Below are 20121 nucleotides of genomic sequence, written 5' to 3'. Positions count from 1 at the left end.
TAGATGACTTTGCACACCTAATGTTGATGCACTTGTGAAGGCTGAGAGGTTTCTGGAACAATTTAAAAAGCTAGCAGATACTTCATGTAAAATACAGCCTCAGAGGCTTTTCACCCTGACCAGAACACAGCTCTCTGAAATAACAATGAATGCTTACTGTGGTCATGTTTAAAGATATTGAACATTGTGCAAAATATTGTCAACCAGCAGCTTCAGTACAAAAGAATCTGTATCAGACTTCAAATAGTATTAGTGTAACCGTGTTGCTGAGGCACTGATGAAATATTAGATAGTAAATGGTTAGTAAGGGAGGGGATGACTTCACCTGCTTCTTCAATAGCTTCTGCTTTAGTGGAAAATTATGTAAAAAAGTCACATGTAGTGAAAATGAGTAGTAGACTGACTGAAGGTGGAAAAAACTGAGACACACTGTTGAATTTGCACCTTTTTTTAGGATTTGCAGGCTGTTCATTGTTTCTTTTGTAAATGGATGAACATTTTCAGAATTCTTTACACTAAAAAAAAGGGACAAAATTTGAAGAGGTTGATATTCATAGGTTATTGTGTAATGGTTTCAGTGGTCTGGCCAGCTTGAGATCAAATTGGGCTGTATGTGGCCCCTGAATTAAAATGAGTTTGCGACCCCTCCAGACTACATTTCAGACCTGTTAGTCCCCATAGCTTGAGATCCTCAGGCTGAGGTCTTCTGCTTGCCCCAGAGTCCAGACTGAAGACCAAAGGGGACAGAGCTTTTGCCACCAGGGCCCGAGGCTCTGGAATGACCCGCCTGAGGATATAAGGCTGTCTGAGTCACTGTCGTCCTTTAAGTCTCTCCTATGGCAAAGCATATCCTGACTTTATCTGAGCTGGGTGGCTATTTATTGTTCTCTTATTGATTTTAATGCCTATTTATAATCTTGATTTTAGGTCTCCCTATTTTATATTTTACTGGATGACATTTTATGACATGTTATTTGTTTTATTCTAACTCTAACTCTTTAACTCTAACTCTGTAACTGTGTTTTGAGGTGCTATATAAATAGGGTTCATTATTTTTATTATAAGCAGCTTCTACAAGGAAACAAGGCTATAAATATGCCACATTTCTGGTTTACAGACATTTTAAAGTCATTTTTTCTTGAAAATTATGAAATGAAATGTGTCATCAGTTGAAATTATTTTCAATATCACACACAAATCAAAAGTCTTTATTACAGTAGTATTACAGTGCAGTACATGTGAGATTTAAGATGCTATAGCTTAAAATAAATTCAGTTCAAAGCATCCTAAAAGTCTGATTGCCTCACAGTGTCAGGCCTGTTGCAGCCTGCTCTCACTTCACTGTGTCCACTCCTCAATCAATACAGGCTTCATCCCCTCATCCAGGCCTCCTGTGACTGAGCATTTGTGCCTTTCCCCCAGCTGGCCTGCGGTCAGTCGGTATACACCTGCACCACAGCAGCTCTAACAGCAGCTCAGCGGTGTAACATCTGATTCCGGGTGTGCAGGGGCGGTGTATGGTGCGTTTACAGCCCTTATATCCCCCTCCTCATCCTGGGAGCTGAGCAGAGTAGGCCCGCCATTTCCCCTCCTCGGTGGTCGCGTTTTCTTTCATAGCGCTTTAAAGCGGAGCAGCGGCGGCAGCGGCAGGAGGAGGAGGAGGAGGAGGAGGAGGGAGAGAGGAAAGAGGAGGAGGAGGAGGAGGGAGCGGCGGCGACGACTGGCGGAGCGGCGGAGGCAGGCAGGCAGGCAGGAGGAGAGACGCAGGGATCCGGTGTGCCACTTCGGGATGAGCGCGAGACACAGACCCGGGTCGGATGAGTCAGCGCGTGGAGCCTGCAATCACGGCGTCCCTGAGATCTGACTGACGGAGCCGAGCGGAAACACAAAGAAACAATTTAACATTTAGCGACTGTTGTTGTTGTCAGATTCCGCTTCTCTTTATTCCGCCCTCCCCCGGTCCGCGTCTGCCATAGCCTAGTTTTGATTTTCATCTCCACCAAGGTGGGGGAAAACGGGGGGTCCCAGCAAGGCTGCGGAGGAGGTGGAGGTTTTATTTTATTTCTTCCTCTGAGAGCTCACACCCTCAGATAAAGCATTTCCAAAGTGGTTTTGTTGCACTGAGTGAGAGAAGATGTCGGGGCAGAGCATTACGGACAGGATAACTGCAGCCCAGCACAGTGTAACGGGATCCGCCGTGTCGAAAACAGTATGCAAGGCCACCACTCACGAAGTCATGGGCCCCAAAAAGAAACATTTGGACTGTGAGTATCTCATTTATTCTTTTCTCTAACAGCACACAATTGTTAAATCAGCGCAGGGCTCTTCGACAGCGAAAACACCCTTTAACTGGAGATATGGCGGTGGAGGAGCTACAAGGCCTCAAAGCCTCAGGAGAGGCTAAATGCTACTGCTGCTTCATGTAGGGGAGATTATATTGTTATAACATCGAGCCCAGGCCTTGCTGACATGCTGCTGCACACAATTAAGAAGCTTTGTAGAGTAGCAGCCTTTATTAAAGCTCTCAAATGACTTCGTTTTATTCATTTTTTTGTCACATATAGCTGTCAGAGTAGCTTGTCTAGCTGTCTGGATTTGTTCCCCTTTCTCTTGTCATATTTACTCACTGCTTTGTAGTATAAACATTCAGCCTGCGTAGCAACAAATGAGGATAAATGTCAATATAACCAACAGGAGAACCTTTAAAATCAGTGTTAGCCAGTCCCTCCTCCTCCTGCCAATAGCAGGCCTTGAAATGAACATTTACAGGAATCCAGTTTCATCTCCCATCTTGGTGCACCTGCAGCAGGACAAGTGTCACTGAGTACTGTGATAACATGCTGTTCCTCTTATAAAAATCTCAGTTTGTAGCTGAGGTTTGTGAGTCTCCTTCCTTCCTCACACAGGACATTAAACACACTTTCTGCATGCACCCTGACATTAAGCATAAGAGCTTAAATCCTTGTGTGATCATTAGTGTGATGCACTCAGTCAGAGGAGTCACTGTCTGTACTTAGAGATGCAGTGGGAGATTTTCTGCATATCGATCTGCACTTGCAAATGCACAATGGCAGTGATGAAAGTGGTTTTTATGAAGGTCCTGCATCATCAGAAGAGTTTAGTAACAGAGCAGGAGCTGTGTCTTCAGACGCCGGGCTCATTATAACTGTCTGTGGAGTGAAACAGAGCCAAAACCTGATTTGTTACTCGTGGTAAATATTTTTGGCTTGGTGTTAAAAGTCGCAGGTTCCACACCTGTTGTGCTGCTCAGGCGAATCCCCCGAGGTGAGATGAGTGCAAGTTGGTAGAGTGACACTCTTTTGGCTCATCTCAACTCAGCCAGCTATCCAACGTGACTGACGTGTCCCTGCTCACTACACAATAGAGAGCCTGTACGTGACAACACGGTGTCCTGATGTGTGATGTTGACACATGGAGATGTCTGGATGATTGGTTTTATAGCTCATCTCATAACAAGGGTTCATTATGTCAGCTCAATGATTTCTCATGTCCCCTTTTGACTAAATAGAAGCAATTGTTTATGTATAATCCCTTAATATGTCTAAGTATTTACAGCCATTTTATGCCTTTAGAGGACAGTTGACAGCACTGTAAATGAGGGGAGACAGATGGGGAATAACCAGAGTTTAAAACAAGCACTTGATGGACAGGACTGCACAGTTATGGCTGGAATATACTTGAAATGTTGTGATGTTAGTGCTGATACAACATATGAGTTTCTGTCCTTTCCTTTTATCAACTCACTGTGAGAATTGTAAACTTGTGATGTTTTCTACTTGCAGGCAGTATCACAAAAACTTTTACTAAAATTGGCAAATACTTGATTTAAATCAGGAAAATTAATACAGGCTGATAAATCATTATCTGATTTTTAAACTCTTTAATACCAGTATTAGCTTTAAAATAAGTTATTGGTCAAGCTGTACTACTTCCTGCATCTGACATATTTTGGAGTTTGAGTCCCAGCCTTACACATGAGAAGGGCAGGGCAGTAATTCAGTGTTATCACATATAAAACTTAAGTAGAATCAAGGGCTGCAAATGTCGACTATTTTCATTTTTGCATAATCTGCCAAATACTTTCTTTCGTTCTTAGACAATGGTGAAAAATGCCTTTTAACCTCCACAGGTGATTCCTTCTGAATTCTTAATTCTGCCAAACCAGCAGTCCAAAAACTAAAGATATTAAGTTTATTGTCACATCAGACAAAGAAAAGCATCAAGCTGTCAGATCTGAGAAGTTGAAACAAGGGAATATTTGACATTTTTGCTTGAAAAATGACTTTGACGGTCAACCTTTTTTTTTTTTACTGTAGTGCCAGTAAGATACCTCAGTTTTGGTGCCAAGTTCATTACCTTAAGTTGAGTTTATTACCTTAAGTTAAGTTCATTTCCGTAATTTAACCCCCTTTTTTAATTAACCAGAAGCCAAAGCAGTCAATGTGAAAAGTACTCAATACAAGCAGTCCGACAAGAATTTGGCCTAAAATGCTCTAAAATTGGCAGAATTGAAGTTTTATAATAATTATGAAGTTACTAGATGAAAGATTAAAGGTGCCCAGTCATATTAAGAAACAAGTTATGTTTATATTCAGTGTTATACATTGTGAGTATTTTCAAACTCTAACAAAAGCGTTAAATACAGTTCATTCCTTACAAAAAAAATTTGCAAAGCTGATTTTTTACATCCATGTTTACCAGCTTCATCTTCTTCACTTCCTTTGTTCATACATCGCAGTGTATGTGCTGTAGCACTACGAAGGCAAAAATCATCGTCACAATGACTTAATGCTTATTACTTATTTAACATGATTACTCATCGACCAAAGGCTCTCTTTTCGTCATCTTGGTTCAAGGTAAAATAAAACATGCCACAGCCTGGCTGAGAGTTTGTGTGGGATTTTTAGGGAGGGCTAAAGCGCACCGCTGTAAATAATAAGGGTGCGCTGGATTTATAACAGAAGACAAAACAAGAGCAGCATTGCAAATGAATGGAATGTGGCATAATCATCGTTTTAACTCAAATATCTTATTAACATAATTATTGGAAGCCAAAATGGTATTGAAAATAAAATTCAATTAGTTAACCCAGCCCTAATGTAATGATACTGTTACTGTATAGACATAGGCCTACTATTATATCAACTCTGAGATTAGAGCTGTGTTGTGTCACTATGATCACACTATATTATGTGATTACAGAAAATAATCCTTAATTCTGTCATTTCAAGCAAATTAAAAACAAATAAATAGTGATGGAAACTGATTTTATTGATATCAGTGCCATTATCGATTCTGCTTGTTGGTCCGATTCTTTATGGACTCCCTTACTGAATCCTGATTTATTTTCTTTGTGTACAGGTTATTTAGCATCAATGTGACTGTTTTATTATTTCTGGACTTCCATTTTGAAGCCTTGAGTTTGGCATTTTGGCTGTGGCCATCTTGGTTTTGGAAGTGACCAGGATATTTTGACGAGAGAGTGGAGCTGTGGGGGAGCGAGGGGTGGCTCTGGCTCATTAACTGTGGCAACACCTCGCAGATAGCCTGTCACTTAAGCAGCACTGCTATGTGTAACTTTGGGCCTTAATAAAATGTAAACAGGTGAAATGTTGAACACTGTTTTATGTACCAGGCTGTGAACATTTATTTGTTTATTTGTTTGTTTATTTGTTCAGCTGTAAAGCTGGGCATTTAACATTGGGGTCTATGAGGATTGACTTTTTTGGAGTCAGCCTCAAGTGGCCATTTGGTGAACTGCAGTTTTTGGCTTCCTTTTTTTTTAGCTTTGGATGTTACCGCATGGTCTAAACACAGTGTAGAAATGGAGTAGAAAAAAAGCATGAAAAAAGCATGCATGCAACACAGTATGGTGCTAATGTTATTATAACAGGTTACCGTGGGTAATAGACCTGCTGCCTGGTCGGGAAGCAGTGGCACTCATGGGTAAAATGTCAAATACATGGCATTTCTGAAATGTAAGCCCACGCTCTGTCGAAAGATGTTTCAGCGTATTGCCGGTGTTTCCACCCTGACTTGAAATTGTACTGTTGTTATCTTTCTTCATGAAAAGAAGCCGCGCTTTGGACCATTTCTTCCACTCCGCCATGACTCGTTCTTGTTGCATGTTTCCAGCAGCGTACATGCATGAGTTTGATGTCAGCGTTTCGCAATGTGCAACTGTCAGAAAAACATGCTGGCACGGATAAGTGGGATTGATAAACTTGAAGGCATATGATTCAGGTGGATTAGGCAATTTAGAACCAGTTCTCAACTGGAACCAGTTCTTGACTCCCATCATTACAAACTACAGTTTGGTTTTCCAGAAAATAATCTCTAACTCTTGAATTTCAAGCAAATATAAATGATAAATTTAACTTTTGACATTTGTTGTTTCACACTGGAGTTTTGTGTGATGCAGTGTGTAACAATAAAACACAGTTGGTTTTGCATGTATCAGAAAAGTCTTCTCATGAATAATAAAAACATTCCTGAAGACATTTTAAGACACTTTAAATGATTCCCTGAATTGATTAATTGTGATCTATATTGATCCCCATCATATATCCCAGCCTTACTGGTGATTAACAATCTGCTGGCAGCTTCATGCAGTGTCATGACTGTGACATGAATACATTTGTGTCCCCTGAATGAATTATATTAGAAACCATTAATGTCAGCCACAGTGAATATTTAGCGCTCTGATTGTAACATGACAGAGCTGTCAGTGCATCCTCCTCCCCCACATTCCTCCTCTTCCTCCTCCTCCCTCCTACTCGTCTCCTCTCCGTCATCTTCCTCTCTGGGCAGTTCAGCCACCCATGCTAACTGCTGCTGCTTCTCTGGAAGGTTATCCTGTCCTACTTAAAGTCCCCCGCCTTTTGAAAAGTCAAATATAGGACAGAAAGGGAGGCCCAATTACCCCGTCAGTCTGATCACTGCTGTGAATGGCAGGGTCATTAGCACTTTGACTAACATCATTCAACCAGCACATGAATGTAGGATGAACATGTTAGCAGAGGAAGTGGGACACAATGTGGGGTTAACATCTCAACACCCTGCACTTTACACTGGTCTGTTACACGGATGTTTTGTTGCCATTAAGAATTTAAATTGATGATATCAGTTTCTACCTCAGCTGCAGGGACCCCTGATTGCATTGATGATGATTTACCCTTTATTTAATGCTAATTTTATGTAGTAATCTTTCTTGTTTGGCATACTCTATCAGCTTTTACTCGCGGTGTTTTAGAATATTTTAAATATAATAATTACGTGATTGTAACTCAGGTATGTAGGGCTGATTGTAATCTGTCAGTTATTTATCTCATTAGTTGATGAGTTATTTATACTATGAAACTGGGCGCACTAAAGCCATGTCTGCAGTGATATTTTTGCAAATCAGGGTGATTTATAATGACATGAGGAGTTAACATTCTACAGTTCCAACACATTATTATAACACATTGCAAGTTTTTAACAACTAACTCGCATATTTTTAGGGCAAATTCTGTCAAGTTTTCTTGACTAGAGCTGCAACTACCAATCATTGTCATTGTTGATTAATTTCTCAATTATTCAATTCGATTTTGGTTTATAAAATGTCAGAAAATGTTGAAGAATGTCGGTCAATTTTTCCCAAAGCCTAAGGAGACATTCTCTCATAGTCTTGTTTTGTCCTCAACCAAAAGATATTCAGTTTACTCTCATAAAGAAGTGAAGAAACCATAAAATATTCACAGCTAAGAAGCTGGAATCGGATAATTTTGACTTTTTTTAATTTAAAAAGTGGATTAATCGATGATGAAATTAGTTCTAAATGAATTTAACAGTTGACAGCTACTCAATTAATGATTGCAGCTGTACCAGGATTACATGCTGGGCATCAGGCCAAAATGTAGGGAGATAAATAAACAGATATTGTAATCAAAAGTTGTGTGAAACAGAGTAAAGCAGCAATCTTCACATTTAACATTTCTAAGCAGCAAACGCAGCAGACTGAAAGTAGTTGCAGAATAATTTTCTGTTGCTCAACTAATCAGTTACTTGACAAGTTGTCTCAGACGTTATAAAGTGTCAATGCCTTGTTATATCAGACCAGCAGCAATGATTAAGGATGGACAATATAGATTTTTTTTTTCAGCTGATAACGATAATTAAGTACTCCTCATAGCCGATATGGATAACATAACCAATGATTTCACATTTTTGTGTTTTTAAAGAGATGTTCATAACCTGTAGTTTATGCACAGCTGGAGGTAAGAAAGGCTAAGATGTAGTGAGTAAATATGGATGATTTATTATTCCATATCTCTGACATGATTGACATCATCATTATTATTAACACAACAGAAACAAAAAAAAAAAACAGTTCTGACTCTTCAAATGTTCATTTAATTTTTTTTAGTGAAGTACTGCTTTGGCTTTTATATAGTGTTTGACTAAGATTTCAAATTCAGTGCTTTGACATAATCTGTCAAATCAGACATGTCAACATATTATACATGAGTAAATGAAGTAAATGCATCCCTCAATACAAGAATAAAGGTGTTGTTTTTCCCTTACATTAATTTATTTGTGATGGCCTGCCAAACATTGATTAGACTATTTTTTTAATACTATTTTCAGTTTTGTCACAGCGACATCCACCCGAGGCTGAAAAATGAAGTGCTAAATTGACAAAACTGCAGTTCCCTGAATGGCCATTTGAGGCTGGCTCCAAGAGCGAGTCAGTCCCCATAGACCCCCGAGTTAAAATGCCCAACTTTAGACATGTTTGCAGCCTGGCACAAAAAACGGTTTTGGTCTCTACTGTGTAGCTAATTCCCCGTTCAAGAGAACTGGTCAGGGGTGAATTTTTACATAACTCAGCTGTTTACATTTTATTAAGGCTTAAAGCTACACACATTTAAGGGCTGGGCCTTTTGAGTGACAGGCTATCTGCAAGGTGCCACCTCAGGCCCTCAGTAGGATCCACCCCTTGCATCTTTACAGCCTCACCCTTTTGTCCAAATATGGTCAGTTCTGGCTCCAAAAATCCAAAATGGCATTGGCCAAATACAAAAGTATTCGATATGGGTGATGTCACGGTAGTCTGTTTTTCATACGGTCTATGGTTTTGTCTTGTCTTGACTAAACTTCTCTTTGAAAATTATCCACTTAATGAGAAGCAGTCAGTGTTGCAACTTTTGGGATTTTGTTCGTGCTGCTTACAGGTTATCAAGTTGAATAAACTGCAAATATGTGGCCTGTTGTGGAGGACATAAGCATGAGTCACATCAGAGACTGGTTTTGGCTCCAACTTCCAAAACTTAGTTTGTGCATCTGTGGTCACTTTTTACTTTTTCATCGTAGCAGGTGTTTGTCTGCTGCTCACCAGCTCAACATGAGGCCTGTTTGACAATTAATGCACAATATGTGGGGTGATGTTATTTATCTGTGAGTAAATGTGTCTCTACACATGAAAACTGGTTTCTATGTTAAGTTTAAATGCATATCAGCATAGAAAATACTGTGCGTCCCATAAATTTACAGCTCTGCCCGTTCCAATTACAATGTTTTAATATTAATACAATTAAAAATGAAAATAACTTTGAATCAACACCTCAGTATGGCTATGACTCTGTGTTTCATACAATATCTGATCTGATCTAGGTGGGTGATGTATTGAAAGAACAATAAATCAGTAATGTGCATATAGGCAGTTAGTAAAAAAAAAAAAAAAAAAAAAAAAAAAAATCAGTTAGCATGAAAAGTGAGATAACTGGAAACTTAAAAGTCCAGTGTGTATATTTAGTGGAATATATTGACAGAAATTAAATATATAGTAGTAAGTATGTCTTCTTATAAATCACCTGAAAATAAGAATCTTAGAGTTTTTGTTACCTTAAAATGAGCTGTTTCTCGCTACATAAGGAACGGTTCCTTGTCCATGAAGTCTGCCATGTTGCACCACCATGTTTCTACAGAAGCCCAGAAGAGACAAACCAGACACTGCTCTAGATATGGCCATTCATGTTGGCCATAGTAGTTAACATCTCCACGACGAGCCGAACAGCATCGGGAAAACATGGATTAAAACTGCTTTATTCAGTGTTTTTACAGGTTTAAATCAGGGGGTCTATTTGTCTTGGAGAGAAAGAGACCTCTGTGGATAAATCAGCTCCCAGTAAAAACCCCCAGAACATAAACACTGAAGGAATCATAACCGGGAGTTTGCTCTTGGCACATGGGAGAAGTTTCAGCTGGTTGTAATCTGCAATCTTCACCACTAGATGCCACTACATCCTACACACTGCTCATTTGAAGTCAGCCTTAAAGGACAGGAAGATGCTGCATTCAGTCTGCAATATATCACAACATGATGATCAAAAGCCAAATAATATCTCCATTTAGGGCTGCAGCTAACCATTATTTTCATTATTGATTCATCTGGGGATTCTTGTCTTGATTAATTGCTTTATAATTTGGTCTATAAAATGTCAAAAAATAGTTAAAAAAAAAAAAAAAAAGGAAAGAAAAGAAACCAAGGTGATGTCTTTAGACATTTTGTTTGTTTAGTCACTATCATAGAAGGGGCTGAGAAATTCAGCAAAAATTTATGTTGGGACTCTTGAGGTAGTACATTTTTAGCATTTTTGCTTAAAAAAATGACAACAATCGGAACAGTAAATTGATCACCGAAATAGCTGTCGATTATTTATCTCATTTATGCTCAACTCTGGAAATCTGACTCGGAAGGAGGTTTATGTTCATATTATTGTGTTCTGAATTCGTGGACATTTTCTAAAAGGTTATGGATATGGACAAAACAGAGCAGTGACACTGAAAATCATGGGGGCAGTGAAGCTTAGTTCAGGCAAGATCTGACCATCAGATACAATAAAGATATTGTTAAAAAGGTGAAACGGAATGAACCGGTAATATAGTGGAAAGAATCGCCCATCCATATGTCACCATGTATTTTAAGGCCACCACCGTCGACAACACTGCCTCAGTTAAAAGGAACCTAATTACAGTAGGACCTCCTGTGCAGTGTTTGAAAGGATGCATCTATTTTCGTACTTAAAGGGAATTAATTTTTATTCGACAACTCGTCTTTTTGAAAAATATTTTGTAGCAGCATCTCTGCACATGTGGTGTTTTTACAGCAGTTGTAAAATATTTGAGGTAAAAAAGCACAATGTGTTTTAGAAGAGCTGTTCGACTCATTTATTTTTGGTGCATTGCTTTTGCTTTTGGACAGTAACACATTTAGTTTGATTGATTATTACAAGTGTGCGGCCTCATGATGATCAGCCGAAGCTCCTGGTCTCATGAACTACTTTTCTTTTGTTTCAGATTTGATCCACTGCACCAACGAGATGAACGTGAACATTCCCCAACTGGCTGACTCACTGTTTGAGAGGACCACCAACACCAGCTGGGTGGTTGTGTTTAAGTCACTTATCACCACACACCATCTCATGGTCTACGGCAATGAGGTGTGATGCTTCAGCAGCACAGGCAGATTAACATTAATGTATTATTGATTGATAGTGTGGTCTTGTTGTGTTTAACCATTGTTCCCCTCCTGCAGCGTTTTGTCCAGTACTTGGCTTCAAGGAATACACTATTCAACCTCAGCAATTTTTTGGACAAAAGTGGGTTACAAGGTGACTACTTGATTCTTCCTGATGTTGATTTCAGTTCTGAATTTATGCACTATATAAAAGAGGACTTAATTTTTATAGTGAAAATTGATTATCCTCCTACTGTTTTCTGTTCCAGGTTATGACATGTCCACATTTATCAGGAGGTATAGTCGATACCTGAATGAGAAAGCTGTTTCGTACAGACAGGTTGCCTTTGATTTCACAAAAGTGAAACGCGGGTAAGAACCTACTGTTAATATTGTTAAGTTACAAAATTCAACTGTGAACATATTTTTTTCCCCTTTTTATGTATCAGAAAAAGGAATCCCATCGGCATCGAACTATTATCTTCATTATGTGTCAACATGTCAAGTAATTGTTTAGTCTCAAAAATGTCACAGATTTGGGTGTAAGGGTCCTGACACACTAAACCAATGGTCGGCCATTGGTCGGTGTTTGGCAGTTGGTCAGCTTTGTTGCCCTAGTTTTGTGATGTCTTCCGCACCACTGACACTAGTCGGCACTTGTTCGCTTTTTTTTTTTCTTTTTTTCAGCCGATTCATCGTGTTCAGTTGGCGTCGGAGATAGCAGAGCCCGTCAGTGAAAGAAATCCCTCTGATTGTAATCTCAGGGCATTAGAAGAAAAACGGAAGTGAGGAATGCCAATAAACAATGAGTTTTAGTTGAGATAATTTTTCAAGCCATAGAGCTCTTTAGCAGGCAGGTTCTTAATTGGCTGTGTTATTGTTCGCTCGCACATGGTAAATATTTGTACATTTGTTCTTTCAACATCGGGTTGTGTTGTTAATGTGCTAACTGGCTAACTAGCGTATTAAATCCGTCCTGTCGGTCTTCCTTTATCCCTTTTGAGTAATGAATACTCACTACTGCCACCTGCTGGTATGGAGAGTTATTTCCTCTCACACAGGGGCAGAATAATCATGCTCGTTCGCTTTTGCCTGAAATCTATATGGTGTGTTCAAGCACAACGTTTTGGCCGAGACACAGGGGAAGTGAAGCGATGCAACAGTCGGCCACTAGTTCTTTGATGTCGGTTTGGTGTATCTGGGACTTAATACCTATCACAATCGTGGAGCCCAAGGTGATGTCCTCAAATTACAATTTTTTTTTGCCAGAAGTCCAAAATCAAAAGATATTTAGTTTAGTTTAGTTAATTATTTTGATAATAAAATTAGTATTTTAGTTCTTTTTTTAAAGCAAAAATACAAGCATTTTGTGGTTCCAGCCTCTCGTGAGGACATTTGAACTAGGGTTGTGCCGATGGGCGATCCGATCACCCATCGGCAATAGAAGGGTTGTTTCACGATGTCTTTTTTAAATGACGATGCAATCGAGAGGTGTGGGGGGGAGACAGCGCGTGTGTGGAGCATGCTGACGAGATCAAGGCTGAACGAGGCTGAGTGAGAGGAGACAGAGGGAGGCTGCTTAGTGAGAGAGCGGAGGGTGGGGGGAGAGGGGGAGATCAACGCCTCCGCCCGCTTGACACAAGCATACTCGGGCGTACTATAAGCGGAGCAGACTCCGCGAGGAATGTCCGCAGTCATTCGGGCTTCCATAGTCAAGCGCACTTCCACGTTGTAGCTTCCTGTAAAAATGTCCGTGAATGTGAAAAATACATGCCGAGCAGTCACTGGTGCGCGAGGCGGAGTCCGCGTGGTCGTAAAATCTGAGCTTTGCGCGCACAGGGCTTACGGACGTCCGCTTTGAGTCCGCGCGGACCTCCACGGAATCCGTTCCACCTATGTTCCGCCCGAGTATGTTCGGGCCTTAACGCGCATGTCGCAGAGCGGTGAACAAACCAAACAACACAATGTCAGGAGAAATTGAAAAGATATGCCGTCTATGTAAAGTCAACTTGCTAATTAAGGAGCCATTACATGTTCAAGAGTTTTATAAAGCTGCTCAAACGCCAAAGAGAGGCTATAAGTGAACGTTTCAGCGGCAACGCATAATGACCCCCCCACCCCCGGGTGATGACATCGTTCATCGGCGATTTCACTAGATGGCGATAGGACGATAGGATATGGACAAGCTCGCCCAACTCTAATTTGAACCCTGGGCTGTGGGACATTTTAGGGAAATTAAGCCTGTTATCATACTTTAGAAGCTACACTGCCCTCTCATCCATCTCTTTGTCTCCTCTCCATCTTCCCTCTCTCCTTGCTGACCTCCTGCTCCGGCTCTCCATGTGTCCACGTAGAGTGGACGGCGTAATGAGGACCATGAATACAGAGAAGCTGCTCAAGACTATCCCCATTATTCAGAACCAGATGGACGCCCTGCTCGATTTCAATGTGAGTTTAAGGTGAAGCCTCCCGCAGCTCTGCAGCTCGTGTCAGGAAGAGCTGCTCGTGTGGAGGCTGCTGCTGAGTCAGATGGATTATCGTAGTTCACACATACAGGTTTTGTTTTTCTTCAACGACACATCGCTGCCTGTAAGATAAATGATCGCTTTCCCCCAGGTCAATGCCAACGAGCTGACTAATGGAGTCATCAATGCAGCCTTCATGCTCCTCTTCAAAGACTCCATCAGGCTCTTCGCTGCTTATAATGAAGGCATTATCAATCTGCTTGGTAAGACCACTTTCACCTCTAATCTTCTCTTTGTGTTTGGTTAATTTTGTCCCGATATTTAATAGTTGGTCATTGAATTTCTTTTGTCACCAAACAGAGAAATACTTCGACATGAAGAAGACTCAGTGTAAAGAAGGTTTGGACATTTACAAGAAGTTTCTCACTCGAATGACCCGGATATCAGAGTTCCTCAAAGTAGCAGAGGTAAATTATACTAAGTTACTGTCTGCTGTCATGAATGAAACTGAGCGGTGTGTGTTAACACTGCAGGGACACGATTGTAAACCGGCTTTCTTTCTCGTCTAACAGCAGGTGGGCATCGATCGAGGAGACATCCCCGATCTTTCACAGGTGAGCGCCGACCCTTCAAGGCAGACTAAAAATACAGGTTCTCTACTCTGACTAGGAAGTCTTTCCTTGCTCTCTCTTGCTCTTACTGCTCTTTTATCATCAGCGTTGTCTTTGTCAAACTAGAGTGTAGCACACCCAACACAGATGTTCTTAAATAAGACACATGCATGATTTCCTTCTCGAGCGCATGAGGAGGTGGTCTTCTCCTGTTCTTGTCCTTTTTCTTCTGCTTCTCTTCCTTTTCTTCTTGCCCTCTTCCTCCTTCTTCTCCTTGTTTCTACAGTAAATAAAGGTGTCATTCACACTTAGTGCCTTAAAGTAATCACTGTAATTGCAATCCTCCTGGTAAATCTGCACAGTGACAGTTAGATGTTACCTATTTGAGGATAAACCGCACATACTGTTGTGTTGTGCTATGGGGTCCAATTTTACAGGAGCATTTAACCCCACAGAACTGCAGCTAAAATGCATTCCCCCTCTGACTGTCACCACCTTTATATTCTGTATTTTCCCCCCTTATCTTTCCACTTTAGTTCACAGTTTGTGTAAGTACTATCATTTCACTCTTCTTCTATGTCCGTGACTTGCTTCAGTGTTGTCTTTTTGCATGCCTCTGCTCTGACTCTGTCTCCTACATCGTGGTGAAAAAAAACAGTTGAAGGAAAAAACACTGGCTGTGGTAAATTCTGTTCACTTTGCTCACGTTCTCGAGGTGTGAACCAGCGTAGCACTCATCTATCGTAAAGTGGCTGCCCTGTTGTGCTTAGACACAGCCGATTCAACAACGCCTAGGTTGTTGAAAGCGCCGTGGTGCAGTACGTCATCCCACACAGATGTTACTCTCATTGATAGTAGCTTTTTGGCTGGAATGCAGTCATCAATCAGTGGTGGGTAACTAATAGCCCAACGTTGAATTTAACATCCCAATCAAAGACATAAATTGACTGTCTGGTGCATTTAATGGTGTGTAGTGTTTTCTACTCTATCTTGGTTGCCCACCACTGTCCTTTATGGTCTTGATGGTCATGTAGAGTACTTTCTCTACGTCTCAGGAAGTTGCTGACTGTGTGTTTTCTGTCACGGCAGGCTCCCAGTAGCCTTCTCGAAGCTCTGGAGCAGCACTTGGCCTCTTTAGAGGGCAAGAAGGTGAAAGACTCCACTGCAGCTAGCAGGTACATTAATCCTCTCATCACTGTTTCTGAATTCCTCTCAACTTTTCTTACAGTCTCAGAGACTGTGTTTCTATTTATAGTGCTCAAAGCTATAAAGTTTTATTGAGTTGTGCTGCATCTAGTCAATCAAACAGTCTAATATAATTTGTATAGCCTACTGATGGCGCCTTACAGATGACTGACACGCTGATAATAAGACGGTACAAATGCAAACAGTAAAACAAGTTTGAGACTAGTGCACACGAGTGATAAAAATGATGGAAATGTTCTAATAAAACCAGTAAATGACCTAATAAATCAATCAGTCTTGAGTGAATTTGTGTTTTTGCTGCAGGGCCAGCACTCTGTCAAACGCAGTCTCGTCACTGGCGAGCACAGGGATGTCCTTCACTAAAGTGGATGAGCGGGAGAAGCAGGCAGCTCTCGAAGAGGAACAGGCTCGACTCAAAGCTCTGAAGGTAGCTCTGCTGTTTGAAAAATAAAACGTTTGACTTCAGCATGCACTGATATGGCCTGTGTGCTGGAATGAAAGTATCCCTTTCAATCAGGAACAGAGGCTCAAGGAGCTTTCCAAGAGGCCCTCCTTCGCTACTACTGATACATCGCCGATCTCCACCACCGGGGGCACTATCAGCACAGCACCAGCCATCGACCTCTTCTCCACACCCAGCTGCTCTAATGGGTAAAACTTATACTTACATAATATGTCCTCTTTAGTCTTCAAAAAAAAAGTTTTTATACACATGTTGCAATTTTTTATTCCCTTAACATTCTTCCATGTTTGCTGCGTTAAGGTTATAGAATTCATCTTACTGATGGTCTGAAAGTGTCATGTATAAATTCTGTACTGGTTTGTTCTAGCTGTTCCTTGAAGCTGTATGATGTTCTCACTAAAGCTCAACTGATTGGACTGGATTTTTTAAGGCTGATAGTTTGGAATAGGAAAAAGCTGATAGCTGATTACAGAGCTGACACACACACACACACACACACACACACACACACACACGTGGAAGAAAATTGACATGTCAGAAATGAACAGTCTTTTCACTTGATTAGAAACTAGATAACTGTTGTACTGAACATCAAAATCAAAGTAATATATACCTAAAATATGTATTAATCACAAACTAACCAGGTGGGAGCGATTTTTTTTTTGACCTATTGGAGATTTGTAGCTGCACAGTGACATTACCTTGACTTTGTGTATGGAGCCTCTATGCCAAACTGTGATCAGAGATGGGCAGTATTTCTGTTACTCGTATTTGAAATATCTATTTCAATCAGGGCTGCACAATTAATGGAAATATTAACAAAACTGCAGTATGGCCAGCTGCAATATCCAAATTGCAGGAGTTGCAATTTTTTGATAAAGGTAAACTTTGTCACAACACAGCATGATAAATGTAGCACTGTGTTGCTACAGAGATGCCCCGGCCTACAAATCATATTCCAGATGTAAGCGTACATGCTTTTTTTGTACAGACCCCAGCAAAAGTCACTTCATGTGTTATATTTTTTTAGGTAAAAATAAAATGTGAAAATTACAGTTCCCACACAAATCATGACTCATATTGCAATCGCAATATCTGTCTAAATAATTATCTGTCTGAATTATTTCTATATATATATAATATTTATTAATTGGTATTTGTTTGAAAATTTATTGTAATTTTAAACAACATATTTTAGAATGGAGTCATTTGTTTTCAAAATACTCAAAACACTTCCTCCATGATTCATAACACATTAAAAAAAAAACACTTGGTCAAAACCAAGTGTATGTCTCGACCATGTGTGAAACGCTAGAGCGCTTTTATTTTGAAAGGAAGTGTCGCCATTCACTCACAGACTTCTTTTCTGGTACTAAAGGCTCTGTAGCGCTGGACCAGCTGTTGCGGTCCAGGCAGAAACTTGATGTGAATCCATGTTAAAATGAAGACCAGTACACAGGGACACACTCACACAGCAGAATGACCTGCTTTCTCTGGAGCTGTACCCACTGATCAGCTCCTCTTTTGTCATTGTAACACCGGAGATATACTTGCTTTTTAACCATGCGTTTGCATGGACAGTGGGCTTTGTTGTGAAAGGAATTATTTACATTATTCTATCAACTACAAATGTTACTGGAGTAGGGTTGCAGCGATATACTGGTTCAAAGATATGCCGGGATATAAAGGTTGACGGTTATACCGTGTACCTTCGTCTAGCTACGATATTGAAAAATAAAATGCAACTGGACAGAGAATCCCCCATTTATTTTAGTTATTTTTAAAGGGGAGACTTTGTATACATACTTCCATTAACAAAATGGTTTAAAGTTTCAGTTATAGTAATAAAACGTTAGTTCAACCAACAGTAAGCCGTCTGTTTTCATCCATTAAAGGTCATTCTGACTGATAATAATATATATTCTGTAATACCATGAAATGGTAAAACCACAATATTTTCCCAGTCAGTTATCATGCTGTGAAAATCTCATAATATTGCAACCATGTACTGGAGGACTCCACCAGAGGGCAAACCAGAGAGCTTATCCATATAGAACTTTAAGATTTGCCTGATGTAAATAATAAACACAGCAAGGAAGTTACTATATTGTCAGATCAGTGTGATTCACGGCAAAAAAAAAAGTAGGGATGTCCCGATCCAGCTTTTTCACTTCCGATCCGATACCGATATTACAGCCTTGAGTTTTGGCCGATACCGATACTGATCCGATCCAAGCGCGTATTATACATATTCACTTATTTTGTTGTCAGTCATGTTAGAAAAGGTTTGATCAAGCAATATTACTCTTACAAGAACAACTACTTAATCAGGTTAATTAGAATGATCCACAACAGTTGGTATGAGAAACTGACCTGTTTATTGTTAACAGGGTTAAATAAACAAACTTTAAACTTGAACGTTAACATTAAATAAAAAATATAGCTGGTTTGCTTTGGCTACTTTGGCCCCTTAATAAATAGAAAATAAATCAACACAAGAAATCTTTAAAATGTCTAACATTGAAAATTAAAATAGCAGCAAGACTCCACACACTTGTGCTTTGGCCCCCTAATAAATAAAAAATAGATTAACACCATAAGACATTGTTGGCATTTAACAAACAATGCAGCCTTTCCTTTTCAGTTTTTTCAGTTATTTTAGTAGTGTCAGTGCCAGCCTGGTGCTGCTGTTTCCTGGGACCAACAGAGGGGACAAAAAACCACACACAGTATTGTACAGCTGTTTAATAAACAAGCAATAGTCCATCCATGGCTCCAATTTCACTAATTGTGCCCAAAACAATGCCATCAGTGCTCTTTACTTAAACAGTAAGAGTGTAAACCAAATAAAAATATCACTCTCAAAAAACCAGAGCAGAAAATAAATACTTAACTAAGTTGACCGCTACTCCTCCTACCCTTCCTGTGTGTCTGCCATCTGCATGCTGGCCTGTTGGATTGATAGTAAGAGCTGGAGCGGATCACTGGAATGGACTGCTTGAATCGCAGAGTGCTGGGCTGGCCGGAAATCTGGATCGGACTCCGTGAAAAACTGGATCGGAGTTCTTGGATCAGCATTTTTCCATGCAGTCCGATCCGATGCCGATTCACGTTTTTTGCTAATATCGGCGGCCAATACCGATCCGAATATCAGATCGGGACATCCCTAAAAAAAAAAAAAAGTGACAGCAGCACCATCATAGATGATATGTATAAAGCCGATATTGACAATGATGGGTTTCCTCCTCTCATTCTGCCAATACTGCTCCTATCGTTCATATGTGTATTACATCTTGTGGACACGATGCATTCGTTTCTGAGAACATGCACAACCATGACTCCAAATGGACGCAGGTGACACAAGGCAGCCATCACTTACTTAACACAACCCTCCCCTCTTCAGCTCCGGTCGGTGATGTATGGCCCCTCATGACTGGTGGAGGCTGCACAGCCATCAGCCACTAACAGCCAATTTCCGTCAATAGCAATAGTTTGTTCAACGTCCTATCTGCGTTTTAAACGTTAGAATCGATCAAACTGTAGTTCACACGGAGTGTAAACAGTGGCTGCAACCATTCATTATTTTCATTATCAATTAATCTTTCATTATTTCCTCTTTTATGCGGGCAGTTGAATCCCTGCACAACCTTGACAAACATCACTCTGTTTGAAAAGCACAAAGCCCTGCAACTCGACCTGTGTTCACCATTTTAAGACTACAAAAACCGTGAGAACGTATTTTGTAAGAGGCGTGCATCCAAAACACAACGGTAAAAGAAAATGTATCAATAAAAAGCGTGAAACTAAAACAAACATGCAAGAAAAACTCCACATTTAAACATGTTTGTGTCTCTG

General features: G+C 40.2%; 1 protein-coding gene across 8 annotated transcripts in view; it reads left to right on the top strand.

Moving 5' to 3' along the window:
• The first annotated feature begins 1649 nt into the window (after positions 1–1649).
• Positions 1650–20121, top strand: part of picalmb (phosphatidylinositol binding clathrin assembly protein b) — a 30878-nt gene continuing 12406 nt past the window's right edge. For 6 of the 8 annotated variants that reach the window (XM_078167035.1, XM_078167034.1, XM_078167033.1 and 3 more), the window contains exons 1-11: positions 1654–2264; positions 11362–11504; positions 11600–11675; positions 11791–11893; positions 13876–13969; positions 14138–14249; positions 14347–14453; positions 14559–14600; positions 15687–15772; positions 16107–16230; positions 16321–16454. In XM_078167035.1, the coding sequence (XP_078023161.1) occupies positions 2135–2264; positions 11362–11504; positions 11600–11675; positions 11791–11893; positions 13876–13969; positions 14138–14249; positions 14347–14453; positions 14559–14600; positions 15687–15772; positions 16107–16230; positions 16321–16454 (1151 nt within the window). In that variant the 5' untranslated portion in view covers positions 1654–2134. Of the gene's footprint in view, positions 2265–11361; positions 11505–11599; positions 11676–11790; positions 11894–13875; positions 13970–14137; positions 14250–14346; positions 14454–14558; positions 14601–15686; positions 15773–16106; positions 16231–16320; positions 16455–20121 lie in introns of all 8 variants that reach the window. The other 2 variants (XM_078167032.1, XM_078167029.1) reach the window with 2 other exon arrangements.

Source organism: Epinephelus lanceolatus, chromosome 4, assembly GCF_041903045.1.
Source record: "Epinephelus lanceolatus isolate andai-2023 chromosome 4, ASM4190304v1, whole genome shotgun sequence".
In the NCBI taxonomy this organism is placed as follows: domain Eukaryota; kingdom Metazoa; phylum Chordata; class Actinopteri; order Perciformes; family Serranidae; genus Epinephelus; species Epinephelus lanceolatus.
This window is presented reverse-complemented; position numbering and strand designations above follow the sequence as displayed.